This window comes from Mus caroli, chromosome 3 (assembly GCF_900094665.2).
Source record: "Mus caroli chromosome 3, CAROLI_EIJ_v1.1, whole genome shotgun sequence".
Lineage (NCBI taxonomy): Eukaryota > Metazoa > Chordata > Mammalia > Rodentia > Muridae > Mus > Mus caroli.
The window spans coordinates 21,373,710-21,394,021 of NC_034572.1; the positions used below are offsets into that span (position 1 = coordinate 21,373,710).

General features: G+C 38.0%; 1 protein-coding gene across 10 annotated transcripts in view; it reads right to left on the reverse strand.

Annotated features, from left to right (window-relative positions):
• Positions 1-20,312, reverse strand: part of Nlgn1 (neuroligin 1) — an 888,460-nt gene that overhangs the window by 684,013 nt on the left and 184,135 nt on the right. For 6 of the 10 annotated variants that reach the window (XM_029475310.1, XM_029475306.1, XM_029475309.1 and 3 more), the window contains 2 exons: positions 9,673-10,483; positions 9,173-9,232 (listed from right to left, as the gene is read on the reverse strand). In XM_029475310.1, coding sequence (XP_029331170.1) covers positions 9,173-9,232; positions 9,673-10,165 — 553 coding nt within the window. In that variant the 5' untranslated portion in view covers positions 10,166-10,483. The remainder of the gene's footprint in view (positions 1-9,172; positions 9,233-9,672; positions 10,484-20,312) is intronic. The other 4 variants (XM_021157773.2, XM_029475311.1, XM_029475313.1 and 1 more) reach the window with 1 other exon arrangement.

Consider the following 20,312-nt stretch of genomic DNA (forward strand, 5'->3'; position numbering starts at 1 on the left):
AAAAGTTAGCTTAAAACAAATTTAAAAACTTTAAGTTTTAATTTCCACAAGAACTTCTTTCCTATGCCCACAGCCATGTGACTTTACAGACGTCATTTAATATGAATCACATTTTTCTTCACCTACATAGTACTCATAGTGATTGTACAATGTTAAATCAATCCAGTGTTGGGGGCATAGGAGAAGTTGGAATGGGAAGAAATAGGACTGGAAATGATGTAAATATATTACTTATGTATAAAATATGCCAAAATATTAAAAACCAGAATTTAGGTCATCTAGAAACTCAGACCAAAACTTTTGTGTGCTGGATTGTCAAAATGAGCAGATTAAATTCTTAACATAGGTACTTCCAAAAATAATCTCTCTGAAAACAAGGTAATGACAGATGTGATTTGTCAAGCTGAGTTCATGAGCTTAATATCCAGTCCAGTGTGACCAATGCTATTATTGAGAAAGAACAATTTAAGCATAAGAGGTGGATCTTCAGCAGTTAAGAGCACTCGCTGAGCTTGAAGGGAAACCAGGCTCTGTTCTCAGCACCCAGCAGCACACAGTCATCTATAATTTTAGTTCCAGGAATCTCGTGCCCACTTCTGGCCACTTTAGGCACCAGGGACAAATATGGCACACATGTCAACATGAACACAAATACTCATATAACACAAACAGATATTAATAAACAGAATGTGAACACAGACATAGTTACAAAGATAACACTGTGAAGAGATAAGGAGGGAAGGGAATATACATTTCAAAGACAGATCTCAAAAGATCTTGGAAGATACTCACTCTTCTGGCATTCTAATTTTAGACTTGTAAATTCCAAAACTATGAGACAAAAAACAAAACAAAACAAAAAAACAAACAAAAAATCCTTTTTTTTCCAAGCCATGCAAGTTATGGCCCTCAATTATCTCAAGGAGACAAAGCAATGCAGTGGTGGGTTATACAAGTGTAAATGAGATGAAACCATCTCAGATTCGGATGGACCTTAAACCTACTGCTTGGAAACGGTATAAAGATCACATGAAAAGAGCAGGAAGTATTAAGACAGCAGAATAGAGACTGTACTGATGCCTCCACATGGGACAGGATGCTGAAGACAACTGTTGGCCTCTAGAATTGCAAAGAAGCAGGAATCTGCCTTTATGCCATCTGCTGGAAGCAACTTTGCTGACTTCTTCCTTGATCTTAGGTCTGCCATCTTCAGATCAGTGATCTCAGTTTTTGCAGCAGATATACGCAGAAATAAGTTCAGGGAGAGCTACATAAAGAAGTGTGTGCACTGGTGCAGGGTCATGTGAAAATAATTGCTGCACAGAGGTACCATCATGCATGACCTAAAAGAGATGGTCTCAAAGACATTGAAAATACAACAATGTTTCCCATTATTGGGAGAAAAAAGCGAGAGAGAAATGGTGAGACTGACAAAGGGAACCAAGTTACAGGTAAAGACGGACAAGAAGCGCTGTGTGCTGCCCAATATGGTGACTCCTGGCAATGATTACATGCTATCTATTTTAAAAAGATAGAGGAAAAGCATGTGAGTGTTTACAACATAATTGATTAATATTTGATTATACATACACACACACCATACATATATATTCATGCCTTTCTTTGAATATACATGTCATAACAAAGTGAATCTTCTCCTTAATATCTATAACTTTTATGTTTTGTGTATCAATTAAAAATAAATTAACCAAAGGGTTACCAAGATGGCTTAGTTGGTAATGTACCTGGCATTTTAGTATGAATACATTTGTTTGATTCCCAGAAACCATGCAAAATAGGCATGCCTGATAGGACTCACAATACCACTGCTGGGGACATGAATACAGGAGTTTTCATGTAGCTCATTAGATAATCAGCATAGTGTAAATGCTGGCCAATGAGAGATGCTCTCTCAAAACATATGATGGGAGGATGAAAAACAGCACTGAATGTCACTGAAGACCTCAACCTACCTGCATACCTAGACACACACGGGCACATATGGACATGCACACCTGTGTTCATATAGGCCTTAAAGTAAAATTTAAATTTAAATTAAATGATTTAAAAACTCTGTTTTAAAAACTCAGTTTTTGTGATCACATGACTGCTACCGGCTTCAGTAGCTGCACTGGGGCCTCTCAAGACTTTGTCACAGCCAATTACTCTCTGAGACGTGCTAATGGAACACTATTCATCACTGATGAATTTTTAGCTATTGCAGTGTTCTGAAGGACGAACAATCATTATTTTCAATTGTGTGTCAACTGTGAACCCAATAGATAGCTTTAACCTTATGGACATTCATATAGTCATGATTAAAATCAGAGTCAGAAAAGAAAGGCAGGAAAAGAAAAGAGAGGAAAGAAAACGCAAAGGAAAGGAAAGGAAAGGAAAGGAAAGGGAAGGGAAGGGAAAGGAAGGGAAGAAAGGAAAGGAAAGGAAAGGAAAGGAAAGGAAAGGAAAGGAAAGGAAAGGAAAGGAAAGGAAAGGAAAGGAAAGAGAAAAGAAAAGAAAGGCATGAAGCCAGGTGTGGCGGCCCACGCCTTTAATCCCAGTGCTTGAGAGGCAGAGGCAGGGAGATTTCTGAGTTCGAGGCTATCCTGATCTACAGAGTGAGTTCCAGGACAGCCAGGGCTACACAGAGAAACCCTGTCTCAAAAAACTAAAAAAAAAAAAAAAAAAAAAGGAAAGGCATGAATGTGAGAAAGGGATCTATATGGATGAGAGGATAAGGATGACAGGGGTAGGGGGAGTTAAGAGAGGGTCAGAGTGGGCACACATAAAATGAACTGTATACATGCATAAAATTGTCAAAAAACCAAATTCAACATCTAATATTAAAAAGAAGGTAAGAAAAAAGGAAGGGGGGAGGGGAAGAGGGGAAAAATGGTTGGTTTTCATTAAACTTCTAACAGTGAATGGATCAGAGGTTGTAATTAATTATTTTCACACAAGGTAGTTTTATAGTAGCAAACTGACCACCAATATTATTTTCTATTTGATGCATAATTCCTAAAGCAAAGGACTATTGCTGCTCTCATCAGCCTGTTTCTGTTGCTTTGAGTCCCTTCATTCTGAAGATATCACCTCAAAGGAAACTTGGCTAGTTGGCTGTGAAAACATGATGAACCTCTGGCCAAGATTTCGGGCTCTTCTGTTCTCCATTGGGATAAAAAATGTCACAGCATTGTGGTAATATTGAATGTATAAATAAGGCTAAAAGTCTACACTGTAGGACCATCTTGCCTATGTTAATTCCCTCTGCTTTTCCTAGGGCACCATGCATCAAATAGAATAGAGAAACCCCAGAAGGGCATCAATCCCACCACCACTGTTACTCATGCACTCACATCATGTCTCTCCCCTTTACCATGTTATCTTAAATGACAAATGCACATTCTTTTAGTGCAACCTTTCCACTGACAATGCTAAATGCCCCTTTTCACCGATTCATTTGATACTACTCCAGAAAGTCTACAATATTCCCTGTACATTTACATTATTTGTTTATCTACTATATCCAAGTAATTCTTTGTTTCATCAATCTTTACCTAGTTACAAAACCAACTCTGTTTTCACAACTCCTTAAAACAACCATGTATGCTCCAGCCCTCATGACTGCCTCATACTCTCTTAGTTTGCTACTCACTATAAGATAGCACCACTCCACTCTGTGGAGCTGAGGTGGACATGTGTGGATTGTCTTACATTTCTTAGCTTAGCCAGCAACAACAACAGAATCTTGATTTGCTTCTTCCTATGTTCTGTCACTTCAATGCTTCTTTCTCATCAGCCTTTGGTACTGTTAGTAAGCACTAAACACTTCAGGAGGTGGGGTGTGGTGGAAAGAAGGGCCTAGTCATGAAAGAAACACAGGCATTGTTTCCCAAACACCTGCCATGTGCAGGTTTTCTCTATAACACTCCTCAATAATGTATCACTTCACCACAGACCAAAGGCAATGAGGCCAAGCAATGATGGATCAAAACCAGGAGCCAAAATAAAACTTTCCCTTAAAATGAATATGTGATAATTTGTTACAGGAATGGAAAGTTGATTAACACAACTCTCAGCCAACACGTATTTTTGACTGTCCCCTTTACGTTGGCATGTTTCTGTAAATTAGACACGGGAGTCTTTGTTTCTCTACTTGTATTGGCTTCCTTTCCCATGTTTAATATAGGCATTCTAAAAATCTCAGCATATGCCACTTTTATAGACATGGTCCATGCTGTTGGCTCAGAATACTGATTCCTTAATGTGGCTGAGTAATGACAACTCTAATTTATGATGGCCAAAACCAAACAGCATCTTCCTACTATCCTAAGGTCCAGACAATTCTATATTCCGCCCTTTCCATCTTAGTTGATGGAATTTAGAATATTCTATTGTGTAAGGTCAGGATTTGGTCACAAAATATAAGAAATTTTACCAATAAATATGATATTTAGCACATAAAGAAACTACAATTTCCATTGTTGCCCTCCTGTTCTGAGTAGGTAACTTTCAGTTCTTGGTACACAAGTAGTTTCTTTTGTTCTCTGTACATCTCTATATTCTCTTACCACCCTCTCTCAATGTGTCAACTATTCTGTCTTTTAAAATTAAGTCCAAACTGCTTGAACCTCAATGCCTTTCTCCATTAACTCTCCCTCATATGAGCACTCTGATCTCTTCAGGAAATGCACAAGACAGAGATCCCTAGCTTTAGGTTAAACAAAAACAATCTTGAGCATCCTTTGACAAAGTTGTCTTCATCCTACACATCCACAGGGCTTCTCCTTATTACCCTGTTTTGTCTTTCCCCTTAACTCCTATTAAATTAAATTAAAATTTTTCATTACATGAGTCCAAGTAAGGAATTGTTTTCCTGTGGACTAATGATATCACTGAACTTAGGACAATAATTCCTACACAGTCAGCAATCAATACACATTTGTTAAATGAATGAAGGATTTAGAAATATGGATCCAGAAGGCATATGATTCTGGAATATAACTCTTGCTAAAATCCTAAAATGTGAAAGGTGATAGCAGTTGATTCAGCCCTTATGCTAAACAACCAATCAAATAAAAATTAAATCTGCTAGAAGTGTTCTTGGTTGCAGTGTATATGACCTCAAGTCATGTACACTGCAAACATAGAAGTCAAATATTGTTGAAAACAGGAACATGCTTAAGCTGTAAGGAATTACAACAGAGTCATCTATAAAGATACCCATGTAATGAAAAGGAGGAGAAATGAAGTGGATGCACAAAATATCACAACTAGGAAGATAAATCTGTGTTCATCTCCAGAGAGCTATGGAAATAACACTCAAGTTCCAGAGGAAGGCAAGACTTCTTAGCCACAGAATCCGAAGGCAATCAACTCGTTTGCAGATCCTCATCTTCTGTTCCTTGCTTATGTATTTACTGCCTGATATTTGACCACCTCCCTGTTAGCAAGTCTCACAAGACAGGAACCTAGAAACACAGGGGAACTGAAATGAGTTAAAACTGCCTCTGCATAGCTTTCGAGAAGAATGTACTGGGTGTTGGCCTTGGCAGAAAACAAGAAATCCTGCACAGGATTGAATAAGATTGAATAATATTAAACTCTGTGAGAGAGCAAACAAAACTCAAAGTATTAAATAGATGAAAGAGTATTACTGGATAAGAGGGAGATTGATAGGAACGGGAGAGAACTGGGAAAGGGAAATGAGAGAGACCGGAGTATGTAGCTGTACAAGTGTGAAGAGGATAAAAGACCAAAGTTAACAAAAACTCTAGGAAAAATACAGTAACAATAAAGGCAACAAAAAATTTATTAGAATGGACAGTGGGCATGCTTTTGCAAATAAGTTGTTTCTACTAGCTTGATCAAATTCCAGTGCTATAAGGTCTGAATTTGTGAAAAATATTGTGAGTAGATAGAATTTAATTTTTTTGATATGTTTGAATATGCAAGAAAGAAAAACATAAAAGAGATGGAGGGGAAGGGAAGGGAACAGAGATCAAGACTGACTAAATTCATTGGCTAATGAGGTCAGGAGATGCCTCTGTCTCACCAGGAAGGATTACAGACACGTGTCATCATCCTGGCTTGTCTATGGTGCTTTGAGTCTGAATCCAGATCCTTGTGCTTGTATCACTTTTCTGACTAAGCCATGTTTCCTGCATGGGGTGATTTAACATAACCTAACTCTATTTAATAAATGCTACGGGCAAGAACTATGGTATAATTTTCTCATAACATTGTTGTAATGATTAAATGGCTAAACTATGAAAACACCTGATCCACTCCACATGCAAAACTCCATCTCCTATGTCACTAATGTGTTCAAGTGTTCTGCAGCAACATCTAATTTTAATAACTCATTTTCTTAAATTGACAGAACTCTGAAGGAAATTTCTAGAATATCTAGAAAGCAATTAACATATAGTTAAAATTATCATGGGACATATAGAAAGATACATTAAAATGTGTAACAGAGACTTGTTTTAAAACAAAGGCAGCCCTTTGATGTTATTCTTTAAATGTGTTTTCTAACTTCAAATGCAGAGGAGAGTGTTGCAAAAGGCATTTTAAAAATATAACATGACATCTCCTGGAGGGAGAAATTTTTCTTCCTTTTGTACAGATCAAAGAAAAGAAAATGCGTTTTTCTTTGCAAAGTCATTTGAATGTAAGCTCTCTGAGAAGAGAATGCTTTGTCTGCCTCATTTATTACTAACTCACTTGATTACTACATCTTTATAATTGTCAATTAAGAAATAGTTCTGAGTGAATAAAATATGCCCAGACGATAGTGGGATTGGCACAGTATCCAGGCCTATCTGCCTCTGCAAGTGACGCTATACATTTAGAAGAGAAGAGGTAAGTACTGGCAAGACAAAAACTAGCAATTGGACCAAGTATAACACAACTGTTACCCAGTTTCTGAACCATTGTTGAAGATCCTCTATAACACTGCTCAAAAACTCACAGTCCACATGTAGGATATATTGAATGCATTCATAAATAGTTAAGAAATTACTATTGATTTCTTAAAACAGAATGATATTTTCTTCTCTTTCTCTCTTATCATTTTTTTCTGTAGTTTCTTGGAGCAGGGTACATATAACACAAGCTAGCCTCCAGTTTATTGTATAGCCACAGATGTATTTGAAGCCTATATCCTCCTGCTCTGCCTCTATCTCCCAAGTGCCAGGATGCCAGGTATACACTTGTCAACCTCTGCGCTTTTATAAGTTTCTTAAATTGACTAAAATAAACCTTTTATTGTAGAAACTAAATACAAAACTAAAAGTTTAGGAAAACTTCTCATTACTTCATTAAGAGTCAAATATAAATGTTTAGTTTGTATTTTTATAACATCCTAGTTGTATAGAATATTACACTTAAATTATTAGTTATTCAGACTTAGGGTAATAAATCATCAAGTAAAAAGGAGCAGGTCTTCTTTAATTATAAGATATGTTAAGTTCTTAAACAAAAAGATTGTTAAACAGTGCTTAATTAGCACTGCATAATAGCAGCACACAGTCAGTGGGCATCTGTAGACATTGTCCCAATCTAATTATAAATTAGCTCAAAGGTTGCCAAAGTAAACAGGCCAGCCTACACAACTCTTTGCCAACTCTCTTATAAGCATGTTGAACCAACAAACCAAGGAATAGAGAAAAAGAATTTACTACTAAGTCTATTTTTCTCTATGAAGTCCTATGAGAAGAAAGGTCATTTTCTTGCTTACTATCTTACCTTTTGGAGCCCTGATCTTTCTTTTCTTCATCACACTTATTTTTATGCATTATGCTCTATTTATGCATTCTTCAACAGTATCTTTATTTATGACTTTGTGAATCAACAGCTTTGTGATAGGAGGCGAAAGTCACTTAGCTAATTACACGTGCTTGATAAGCTGCATAATAATAACCTCTGCAGCATTGTACATTAGTTGAAGGCGTGTAAACCACTGCTGTTATTCTCATTTGAAAATTAAAAGAAGAACTTGTTTGGTCATTTAAAAGCACTCTGCTTCCTCCACATATCTTCTTAAGCATACTATGCATTTGACCCAAACTATGCCCTTAAGTTTTGGTTTGGTTTGGTTTTTAAACCCAAACTCTATGTCACCCAAGCAACTTAAAGAAAATACTTCTGATGGAAGGTTGATAATTTTGTAACCTAAGTATCTTCCCTACAACACAATCTCATAAATCAGAATAATTTAGACACTCCCTTCCCCACAAAGATGCCATAATGAAGTCTGACCGATGCATAGAGAGATGGGATATACAACACTGGAATATTAATATGACTTTTGTAGGAAGATTGAAATTTCTATCAAGTTATGAATAAGGTCAAAATAACACTTAGAAGATTTACTGCTATAGAAAATCACACACTCCTATGAGTGATTTACTGACTGTTATATAAAAACAGAGTGTGGACATGCTGCATTTCAATGCGAGCCTGCAGCTGTCAGTGTCTACATTTGCTCAATCTGGCTAGAGGATGATTTGAAGGTTGATTTAATTGTAGCTTCTGAATCATGTTCTTCCCCATGTTTTAAATTGTTTAACATAAATATATAAATGTTAAAGATGTTTGGATACTGTAAATATTTCACATAAAGAACAAAATATCTAATTTTCTTCTAGAAGAGTAACTAAAAATAAAAATGACTCTTGGGGGGAAAATATCACCATTACCTAGTGACAGTAAACGCCCTGTAGCTGTAGCTGATTCACCCTGACGCTCGGAATGTCCACAAGGTATGCAGGAGGAGCTCAGAATACACCAACATAAAACAAAGGTTTTGACTGAACTGATTATTTTGAAGAAGGTCACACATCTCTACATGTTCAGGAAGAGTACAGAAACTAAGTCTGACCACCTATAAAGGCAGTCCTGTTTGGGTTCCTTAGACAGCGTAAGAGTGAGGTATCTTTTCCTTTATGGGCAAAGTCTTGGCAAAAGCCACATTCATAGGGCCACTGCCCATACGAGAAAACAGGTTCCAGCAAGGAGCTTCCCCAGCAATGTCTGCTCAGCTTGGGCTGGCTCCTCTGGCCCACCATTCACCTAACACTCACTCCCCAGCATCAGCAAGGCATCCTTTGGGAGAGTATCGCTCTTCCTCTGTAAACTTATACATGGTTTTCATTTTCACTTTCATACATACCTCCTTTTCTACATATTTTCTTGCCGGGTTTTCTGGCACATTCCTTGGATATTCTTTTTACTGAAAAATGAATAGAAGACTAGAAAATAACATGGCGCTCTATCACAGACCGCCGGAACATGCAACACCACTATCTAACTTAGTACACTCCTGCTTTTACTGAGTGCCAAAGAGCCCCAATTCGTTGAGCCTGCACATGCAATGAGGAAACGTTGATGCATCTTCTCAGGAGTCATTTGGTAGGAAATGGAAATTAGGAGCCCATTTCTACCTAAATATACGTGCTGTGGAAGAAAGAAAATGAGTAGGCACAGTGAAAAAATAAGAACAGATACACTGACACACAAAAACAAAAAGGAGCAGCATGCAAGCATGTAAAATATGTCTACATGCCAACAGGAAAAGCCATGCATACTACCAGTACATGTGAATTAATATTGTTAGAACTTAGAATAGAAAATAAATACACATATCTCCCTGTGTTCCTGCAATGAACTCACCATCTTCAGTTGGAACATAGATGTTTAAGTATAGACAGTCTTCACTCTGGTCTTGGACATATGATGAAACCACATCCAAGTTATTAGTGAACCACACAGGAAGCATAACTTCAGGCAATCTTCCATCAATGATATTCTGGGGACATACAGGAGCAAACTGAGTGGCGTTCCGGATGTCAGACCAGGGAGATGGTGGTTCTGGAGGCTGGAAACGATGTTCACCTGTTGGTGGAGCGGCATATGGAACCCCAAGAAACTGAATGACAGGACCCAAAATTTCATTATTGAGTTCTTTCTTAATTCCCCTAATCTTGCCAAAGTTAGTAGTAACCAATGGGTCTACATCATCCAACTTTTGAGAGAGTACATGAAAAGTCTGTAGCAAACATCCCAACAAGCAGAGAGTCAATGGGGCACCGGATCCCCTGTGGACCACACATGCCATCATGGCTCTCCAAACATAATTTGGCCACATGCATCTGGGAAGTGCCATGGTCCCACATTAGTTGTCTATTTGTCTGATACAGCAAGGCAAGTATATTTGTATCCACTGGAGAAAAATGGAATGGTGGTAGAATGCAGCTCCAGTTTCTCAAATATGAGCTTGTGAAGGAATGCTCAAAGCACTCTTCATGCAGTAAGTAGCTCCCATTGATTTCACACAGACAGTTGCCGCATCTTCAATCATCACTATTCATCAGGACATCTCCTATTGACCATTCTGTTTCCCATAGTAGCAATGTGGTAAGAGTGGCCATTGATGTAGATTTCTCTTGTATAAATCAAATCCAGTTAGCAGTGGGTCTATATCCTAGAGAGAACAAAATTAAAATAGATCATTAGTAAGAACAAGTTAACAGGCATAAGTGATAACCCGATGTTTTTTACAAAGGATAGAAGCACATTAAGAGTGGCAAGAGTCAGATAAGTTGAACACCACCAAGAGAAAGTCATGGCTTGAAGTAAAACTACAGGTGGAATAGTACTGTTAGGTTACTGAGCGACTCCCCAACTGACCCTGCATATACTGATGTAGAAACAGGCTTTCTCAAATACACAAGTTTTGAAGCATTGTATGCTACAGTGTCTTTTCAGGACTGAAGGTTATATGTGAACATTTTTTCTGTATTGATAATTTAATAATTTCAAGAAACTAGAAAATCGATCAACAAACCTACTCAGAATCAGGATCCATAGGCAGACCCCGCAGATTCCTATGTTGAAAATTGTCAGTATATGAATGGAAGATCAAGTTGGTAGAATGCTTGTATGTATTGAAAAATAAATAAAAGAAAGAACTCATAACCATATTTATAAATAATATAGAACAAATGTATTTACATCCTGCCTCCATGTGAGTTCAGGTTCCTTGCCATTTCTCAGATTTTACAGGATATATCATTTACAGAAAGTTAATTTAAGCTTAATGTCAAGAATTTAGCAGGGAAAGTGCCATGATACAGCACGTGTAGAAGAGAAATAAATTGCCACCTTTTTTATAGGCCAAAGATATTTTCCCATCTAACCATAAGATTCCGCTCACAATGAATTTACAATGTGTAAATAAATTTTTGAGTCAAAGTCAATATGTTTTAAATTACAAATTTTGTTCTCTATGTCTGTGAGAGATCAAAGGAAGAATACAAAAGAAGCAGGGTGATTTAAAAGAACAATCACATCTAATTGTGACATCTTGCATATTAACACTCATCAAACATCCCATGCTGTTTATTCAGTGCAATTGAAAATGCATCCAAACAAGCTGCAAGGCTCAGGGCCATGCAATCCAATCCGCAGGCTCATCTTGCAGCAACTGTCAGAGAACGCAGCTCAGCAAACTTGTCTTTTCTTGCTCAAGCCTCTTTTTAAAGGGCTTACTTTGGAAATAAGAGTGTTGATTTGTATTAGAGATGCTTCTATCCTGTCATAGTAGAGGAACATCCCCAAGGAAGGGCTGGTCTGGCAGTGATCCTGCCCGACTTTGTGTTCTTTTAAAGGAGACTGTGAAACTATTTAGGGCAGTAGGAGATTTGTTTGTGAGGCCGATGCTTCTTCAGTTCTCAACAATCCACCACGGGAGAAAATAAGAAGATAAATGTCTTTCTTCAAGGGTATTCCAGTCTGTGCTAATTCCCTCACTTTAACTGTGAAAGCACATTAAGGAACAAAAGGTAAGCTTAGACCCTTCCTCCACATGCCCCAGACTCCTGCATTGACAGAAGATTCAGCAACAGAAGTTCATGTCTGTAAAGACTGTATTATGGCACTGTGTGCGCTGACTCATGTCTGTAAAGACTATATTTTGCCCATATTTGCTTTGAATCATGGGGGTGGGGGGGCACAGTAGGCCTGAGTCTGGGTTTGCCAGTTTTGGGTTAAAAGTTACTATTCTGACACATAAAGGAGAAACCCCACCGGAGGCCTGGAACTGTTTAGTTAACCATTTTCCTCAGCGTCATTTTCAATTACAGTGATTTCCGGACATTCTCCTCAGTCAGATTGGTATCTCATTAATAGTCTAAGATAGTTGTTTGGTTATTAACAAAATAACGCTCCCCTTTGCACTTACAAGCCTTTCCCGTCCTTAATTGTGTTAAGATAAAACTGACTCTGGTTCTCAGTGATATGCTGCTTTCATAGACTATTGGGAGAATCAGAAATCTGCATAGCATAGAGAATTTTCTAATTTTCCTCAGTTTTGTTCTGGTGATTCCCAAAATATCCCATGTTGCATGTGTGCAATTATAAAGAAATATAGTATTGATCTAAAGTTATTTTCTAGACATAAGTATTCTAATAATCTTTTACGTCAGGTAATGTTAAAAAACAAACAAACAAACCTGGTTTGTCTTAGTGATATCTTTGAAAGTAATATGCTTTTAAAACGTGCACATTTTGAACTTTTTTCCATTATTAATGTTTCTTAAGTCGATGCCAAGCTCATAGGTTTAATACATTTACATTTTATTCAGTACAATTCTAAGTATAAGGGCTCAACTCACAGGCAACCAAGGTCCCAAAGGTTGAATATGTTGGCCAGCATCTCTGCTTATCAATAGAAGAGCCAGAGTTCATGGTCATCTGACGTAAAAGCTGACCTCCTGACCATTTCTTCTGTACTATTTTCAATTTATAATTATTTATGGAAACTCCTTGTGAAACTATATAGTTGGCACAGTAGGTAAAGTGTATGCCATGCAAATACTAGGACCCAAGATTGGAGACCCAGTACTCTCACCACTTTTAGAGTGGGGTGAACTATAACTCTAAGGGTGGAAAAGCAGAGACAAAAGAGTCCCTGCAGCTCATTGACTAAGCTGGCTAGACTAACAGATTGATCTTAGCTTCAGTGAGAGATTCAGTCTCAAAAATAAAGCAGAGGAAAATGGAGGAAGATAACCATCCTCCAGTCTCCATATACTCATGCATATACATATGCACATACACAACAACAACAACAACACACACACGCACACGCACACACATGTACGCACGCAAATGAAATTCTACACGATCCCACAGTATTCAAACTTGATTAAACAGTTTTGGTATTGTATATCCTTTTAAAATACAGGGTCAAGTGAATTCTCTAACAACTTTACAGAAACAAATTTTATTTGGTTTAACTTATTCTTATTGGAAATCCAGTTTGTTTTGCGTAGCATTCTTTATTTAATCAATTTTACTTTACATTAAATACAGTGATACCCTTGATTATACAAAATTGTGGTTATCATTTTATGAAAATATCTCTTGTATGCAGCGAGACTGGAACTGTTTATGTACCTCACAACCAAGCTGCTAATGCACCTTGAGGTCAGTTGGCCTGATATCCTGCAGAGAATTCAGCCTGTGTGTATAACCTGCCTTTAAGAGGACAATGGAACAACTTTGATTCTCTAAGCTAATGGGCACCTTTAATCTTGAGCTACGCATTCTTCTGTGCTCTTGATTCAAGGAGCAATGTATGTGCGTGTCTGAGTGTGTGTGTGTATGTGTGTGTGTGTGTGCATGTGTGTGTGCCTGTTACAGTGATTCTTTTTTTTTTCCTGAGACAGGGTTTCTCTGTATAGTCCTGGCTGTCCTGGAACTCACTCTGTAGACCAGGCTGGCCTTGAACTCAGAAATCCACCTGCCTCTGCCTCCCAAGTGCTAGGATTAAAGGTGTGCACCACCACTGCCGGGTGTTACAGTGATTCTTTGGTGAGAATAATAAATAGGTTGTTAAAAGTCTTATGCAACAAATATTTGCCACAGAAGTTGGAAACTGACTTCAATATTGTTTCCTGATTGGTCAATTTGCTGTAACTGTAAACTGTTAAGATCTCCTATAAAGTATCCCTTATTCATTTCCCTGTGTGATGTTTTCTGTGCTGTTCATAATTCCAAAGCAAAGCTCTTTATTAGGGACAAGACAACCTCAGGTAATAGAAACATGTCAGATACACAATACAAATAGGCTATAGACAAGCCAGACACCACAAACAACAGACAAATAGAAGACCCAAAGGAAAAGGTCGAGAATTTAAACTTGTATTTGCTTTTCATGGATTTAATTCACAGAGAAGTCTTAAATTGTCTTTCCTAAATGCAACACCAACACAATGTGGTGCCTCTGAGGTTGTCTTCAAAATGTTTACTGACACACACACACAATCATGTTGAAAAAAAATGTGTGTGTATGATGACATGATTTTATATTGTAGCGATCTATGCAAAGTGTTCCCATAGGCTCTGTAATCAGACACTTGGTTAGGATACTTGCTGTCTCCGGGATAGTATGGAGATGTGGCCTTCTTAGAGTAAGTGTGTAGCTGAGGGTGAGCTGGGGGGGGGGGTTATAGCTTCACACAACTTGTCATTCAAGCTCTGGTTTAGAAGATGCAATATCTCAGCCTGTTGCGTGGTCTGCCTGCTGCTGTGTTTCTCCTGCCATAATGGACTCACCTCTAAATCTGTAAGTCTTAAATAAACATTTTTTTTTATTACTTGCTTCTGGTCATAACATTTTATCACAGCAACAAAAAGTAACTAATGTGCTTATCATCAACAATAAGTACCCATTCAAATTAATGAAAGACCAAATGTCAACAAAGGGATATAAATGAATAAAAAAGTAGTCAGAAATTGAAATTCTATATAACCATGAAAATAAAAGATCTAAAGTATCAGTGTAGACAGTTATTACAGTTTTTAAATTAAATTTCAAATGAATAGGAAAAGTAAACAGTTATTCAAAAGAGTTAAAAATTAAAAGCAACACTATTATTAACAAATGTCTAAATACATGGTAAACAGGTGCATTTTCAACACTAAATAATAGGGAGAATGAATGGAATTAATTCTAGTAATTAATTAATTGAAACCTAAAATGGATAGCCCATGGTGAGACTTCAAAAGGCCAATAATTAATACAGTACATTTGACAAATTCTGAGTATCTAATAGTGTTGGCTAATGCTCTTATATATGGAAAGTTCATGATGATTTCTCTGTATTTTCTTATATGTTTATTTTCAACACTTTTGAATGAATAGAATGAGATAATTGAATACAAATATCTAAGAGTCTATGATCAACATATAATATATATACACATGTGAAAATGTCCTGATGTAGCAAATAATCCAATACAGCAAATGCACGCATGAACATTTAAAAACAAAATGGCTCCTAGACGAGACAAGTCTCAAATTACCAGGAGATTAGTCTATCAGTCCAAGAGAGACTATGTTTCTGCAATTCCCTGCTAGGTAGTCCTTGCTCATAATGTTCTCTATTATTTCTTCCCCTAAACTGAAGAATGGATGGTCTCAATAAGACAATATAAGAATAATAAATAGTATTCAAGAAAGCATCCTAAGTAGCAATACATGTAACCTTCATTTGTTCACTAAAAGAGCTGGTTTCTCTACTACATTGTTTCTTGATAGCCCAGGTTAAAAAACAAACTAAATTTATGTAAGACAGTAGAGAATAACAATAGCCATATAATATTTCATCCACTCAATAAATATTTATTAAGAACTAACAATATACAAGCTGATGTGCTAAATATTACAGAAAACTTAAGAAATATCTGATTGTTTCTAAGTAGACCATGATATTATAAAGAACTCGGTCCCATTTAAGAAATGTTCTGATGCAGGTTCTTATGGGAGAGATGGGCAGAGAGATGGCTCAGTGGGTGAAGGTTTTTGCTGCTGATCTTGATCATCTAATCCTAGGGACATTAGAAGACTTGAACTGACTTCCATAAGTTGTTGTGTAACCTCCACATGCACACAATAAATAAGTAAATGTAAGTGACATAACATGGTATCAGCGGATATATGACAGATGGGGAAAGCAATCCAGCATGCACAGACCTCTATCATTATATGGTCTCCTGTCTTTTTGAATAGCAGAATATATTTATAATTTACCTGGCCTTTCTAAAGTCTTCTTTTATTTGTCTAAGTATGCAACCAAAGTTTCCTCTACTGATATTTCAATCCAAGTAATAATTTAATTAATTTAATACTAAATATTTCAGTCAATGATCAAATCTACCTACATGGCAGGCAGATATCTGTGTGACCAGCTCACTGAGACTGAAACACAGCATCAGTAGACTTTGGCTTTATGTTTTCCACTGGTAGTGGCCAAAAAACAATGATACCGAATATGAGCCTATAGTGGAGGAACACTGAAGCCCTAGCATAAGCATCTGCATAATACGTTTCCTCTTCTTTCTTTGTGTGCTATGTTCTTTGCCTGGAATGAAGGTATTCAGTGAGCACAGCCAAGTCCTTTTCTCAGCAAATATTTAAAGAAACTAGAGGGCAAGTATTCCCTATAGTAAAGGGAAAAAAAAAGCAGGATCAATGCCACGGTCTAAAAGTTGTTTGACATGAATAGAAGAGACAGGTCTGCCTCTAGTTAGTGGCCTGTGAAACCTCATGATCTCAAGACACTGAGATGGAGCCATCAAACATGAGTATAAAATGACCCAGGGTGGAGAACATGTTCCAGGGAAATTAATAATAATTCTTCGTGGATGCCGTGGGGCTGTTGATCCTTGAGCACAGCTCAGGTTCTCAGGAAGGTGAACTTGGAACGCTGAGGTCTCACTCTCACACCCAAAACTGCACACAGGAACTAGTAGAAGGAAGAATTCATTGGTATTTCCTTACTTCCTACCAGGGCTGTTCTCATGGAATGCCCCAATAAACTTAATGCACATCATCTTCTCTCTCAAAGTTTTGATTGTCCCCCCCAACACTGAAGATCTGACATGGGGAAAAAGGGTGAAATATCCTTTCTGTGAGGACATGACACTTTTGTGTGTCCAGAACTCAGAGGATGAACGTTTAGCTGTGGTTGACGAGGCAAGCTGAAGCTAAATCATGTAAGCCCTTCACTTAGACTCTAAACTGTTTAAATTTTATTTAGATTTCATCAACAAGTGATGGAATCCGTTATATTATAATTCCTGCAAGGGGAGGTATATTATCAACGTTACAGAAATGTAAACTAGCAGGCTTGTGAAGCAGAGATGGCCAAAGAAAGTCATCCAGGTCCCACATCAAGACAATTATACGTGAAAAGGGAAGGGAATGTTTTTATTATAGAAAACTAGAAGAAAATTAAAGTAAGCTTCACCAATATAAAACATTTTTACTTTTAAAACATTTTTGGTTTGTCTTCTTTCTGTGGGTAATTCCAGTTGTGTGTATTCTCAGACTGGTGATATACACATTTACAGGGAGGGAAATGTATATATTTCATATGTTTGAGGGTTTGCTTCCACCAGATATAAATTGAATCATCACAAAGTTGCGGCAACCACAACCTTGAGTAGATAGGTTGGAGGAAGAAAGGAACAAGTTTTTTCCTTTCATACTGAGTGTGAACTCTCCGCAGAAGGCCGTTCAGAATTCAGTAAAACTGATGCTGAGCCTGAATATAGTGGTAGATCACCAAACAACTTCTGAACCTTCCTCAATGCATATATGTATCCACACCAGTTAGTCCTCATACCAGACTTACCCTTATTTGAAATGACAAAAAAAAAAAACCACCAACAACAAAAACCTGAGGCTTTAATTAGCTAGATATCATGTTGAAGGCCAAAAATGCAAGGAAATCCAGACTGAAGGCACAAGCACAGGACTGCCCAACCCCAACATATGTCTAAATGGGTTTGATACAGAGCGCTCAGCTGTGCACCCCAGTGAGACCAATTCAGTGCAGCCATATGCTCACTGCGGCTCAGCATTTGAGTGTGGAGCACATGAGACACCAACAGGAAGGAGACAGAAAAAGCTGGGGACCGGCATGCTGGGGTTAATTAATAGGCATAATCTTGAGCGGCTCCAAACAGTGTGGTATTGGAACCTTATCCAGAAGCAATTTATAGCCGGTGGCAAAAGTAGATGGTGAAGTAAGGCCTGTGGCCTCAGGAGCTGAGCTGAGGATGCTAGAGTTATAAGGAGCGACGATGACAAGGAAGGGTAATTCTAGTGTGGATATTACCTGTATCTGATGGAAGAAGGAAACAATACCACAGGCCTTTAAGGGGAAAAATAAGGAGTATATAAGAACCCAAAGTTTAAAGAAGGAATTTCCTGAGATGTGACTATCAAACCTCAAGACACTCATTGCATACAAGTCTTAGGAATGCTAAGCCAATGCTGTGGCCATTCAACTGTCAGATGGGGATGGTGTTACACTCCTCTAAGCACAGCTTTGCGGGAAGGAAGGAGGAGCTTCAGGAACTCAAAGTCACTCTTGAGTACATAGTGAGTCTTAGGATAGCCTGTTGTACTTTAGACCTTGAAGGTGGGCATGGCAGTGATGTGGTCACAAGTGTGTTTTCCATGACTACCTAAAGTTTGGATCTTAATTTATTATCTCATTTAATTCACCTGTGCACCGTGAGGTATTGATCATTACTATACCTTTGTAATACCTTGTTAAATACAAGTCAGAAGCAAAGCCTCGGGAACCCTTGCCAAGGAGACAAGAGCAGAGGGAACCTGAAGCCTCAGAAGGAGACATGGTGGAAAGGTTAATGGACTCACTTGCTCTCTCTTAGTTTTACTCAGTGCTTCCTTCCAGGGGGAGGAGCAGGCTGGCAGGCTTCACTAATGGGTGTTGGGTGATCTTCCTTCTCCTTTTTCTGAGGAGAAGCATAAAGGGTTCTCTTTGTTCATTTTCTCTTGGGCTATCTCTACTATCTGCCTTTCCAGTGATATAAAAAAATGAAGAAAATCAGATGTTATAAAAAAATGAAGAAAATCAGATGTTGGGAAAGATGAAGAAAAAGTTGACAATATCCTGAAAACCAACCAACAAGGTATCTTAAGGCCTGACAACTAATTCTACCTAATTACACACTTAAGTTTATACCAGGTAGGAAGTCTTCTCTCAGAGACCAATGAGAGGGGGGCAGTTTAGAGCAGGAGGAATGGGCAGGGACTTTGGGTCATGTCTATCTTCCCTGGAGACTCTTCTCCCTGGCAATGTTTGCTTGGAGGAACCCTAGCTAAAAGTCCCCAAGGCCTGCTGGCAGGTCAGTTCTTTCTTCCTTGATTTTTCTAGTCATGAAAAGAACTCTTTCTCTCCAGCTGTCCAAGTATTTATCATCCTCCTGGAGCTGATCCTATTGTACCGGTTTTCACACACACACACACACACACACACACACACACACACACACACACACACACTATCTAAGAACAGTCTCCTCAGATTGTTTTCAGCATTACATTCAGTGAACACCAAGTACAGAGGCAAAGAAATTCAGGAATGCTGTGATCAGAGAGGCTGGAGTATAATAGGAAATAGAATGAGAATTCTGGAGTTTTGGATTCTTTAAAAGAAAAACACAGAAATGTTATAACAATATGTTTTCCTTTTAATCCCAGGTGTGAGGGTACAACAGAGCTGCTTGGATTTGCCTCGTGCTATACCAGAGGTATAGCTTTGCCAGCTGCAGATAGTTTCTACAACTGCGTGATGTATGAAATTGTGGGAAATTTTTAGAAGGAATATAAATGCCTAAGCCTCATAGGTGGGTTGTTTTTTGGTCATTTAAGATGGTTGGCTGTGATTGGCTAGTGGTCATGCTCAAAAAAGAAAAACTAGGTTCAAGGATCTATCTCCCTCCCTCCCTCCCTCCCTCCCTCCCTCCCTCCTCTTTCACTCTCCCTTTCTTCTATTTCTCTTTCTCTCCTTTCTGATGATAGGGGTGAGACAGGGAGGAGGGGATAAAGTTTGGGAAAACAAGAACCGACAAAGTAGCAAAGACCAGCTACAGGAAAAGGCAAACCATGTGCACATCTGTACTCAGACTACTCTTAAGTCATCAGTGATCACTAGATATTTGAGAGTCTGGAGAGGGATGCAGGGCGTGAACTTTGAAGGATGACTAGGAAGTGGCAGTTTAAGGTTAAGGGGTAGACTGTGTATGAGAGATGCAGCTGGACCTGCAAATGCCATGGAGACTGACGCTTCCCAAAGCAACCAGCAGAATAATAAAATGTGTGTTTCAGACTGCAAAAGAGAAGGGTTAAGAACTTAACAATTTGTAGGCAACTATAGGTGTTAAAGTAATATATATTATATATATAAAGAAACATAATTTAAAATAGGTCG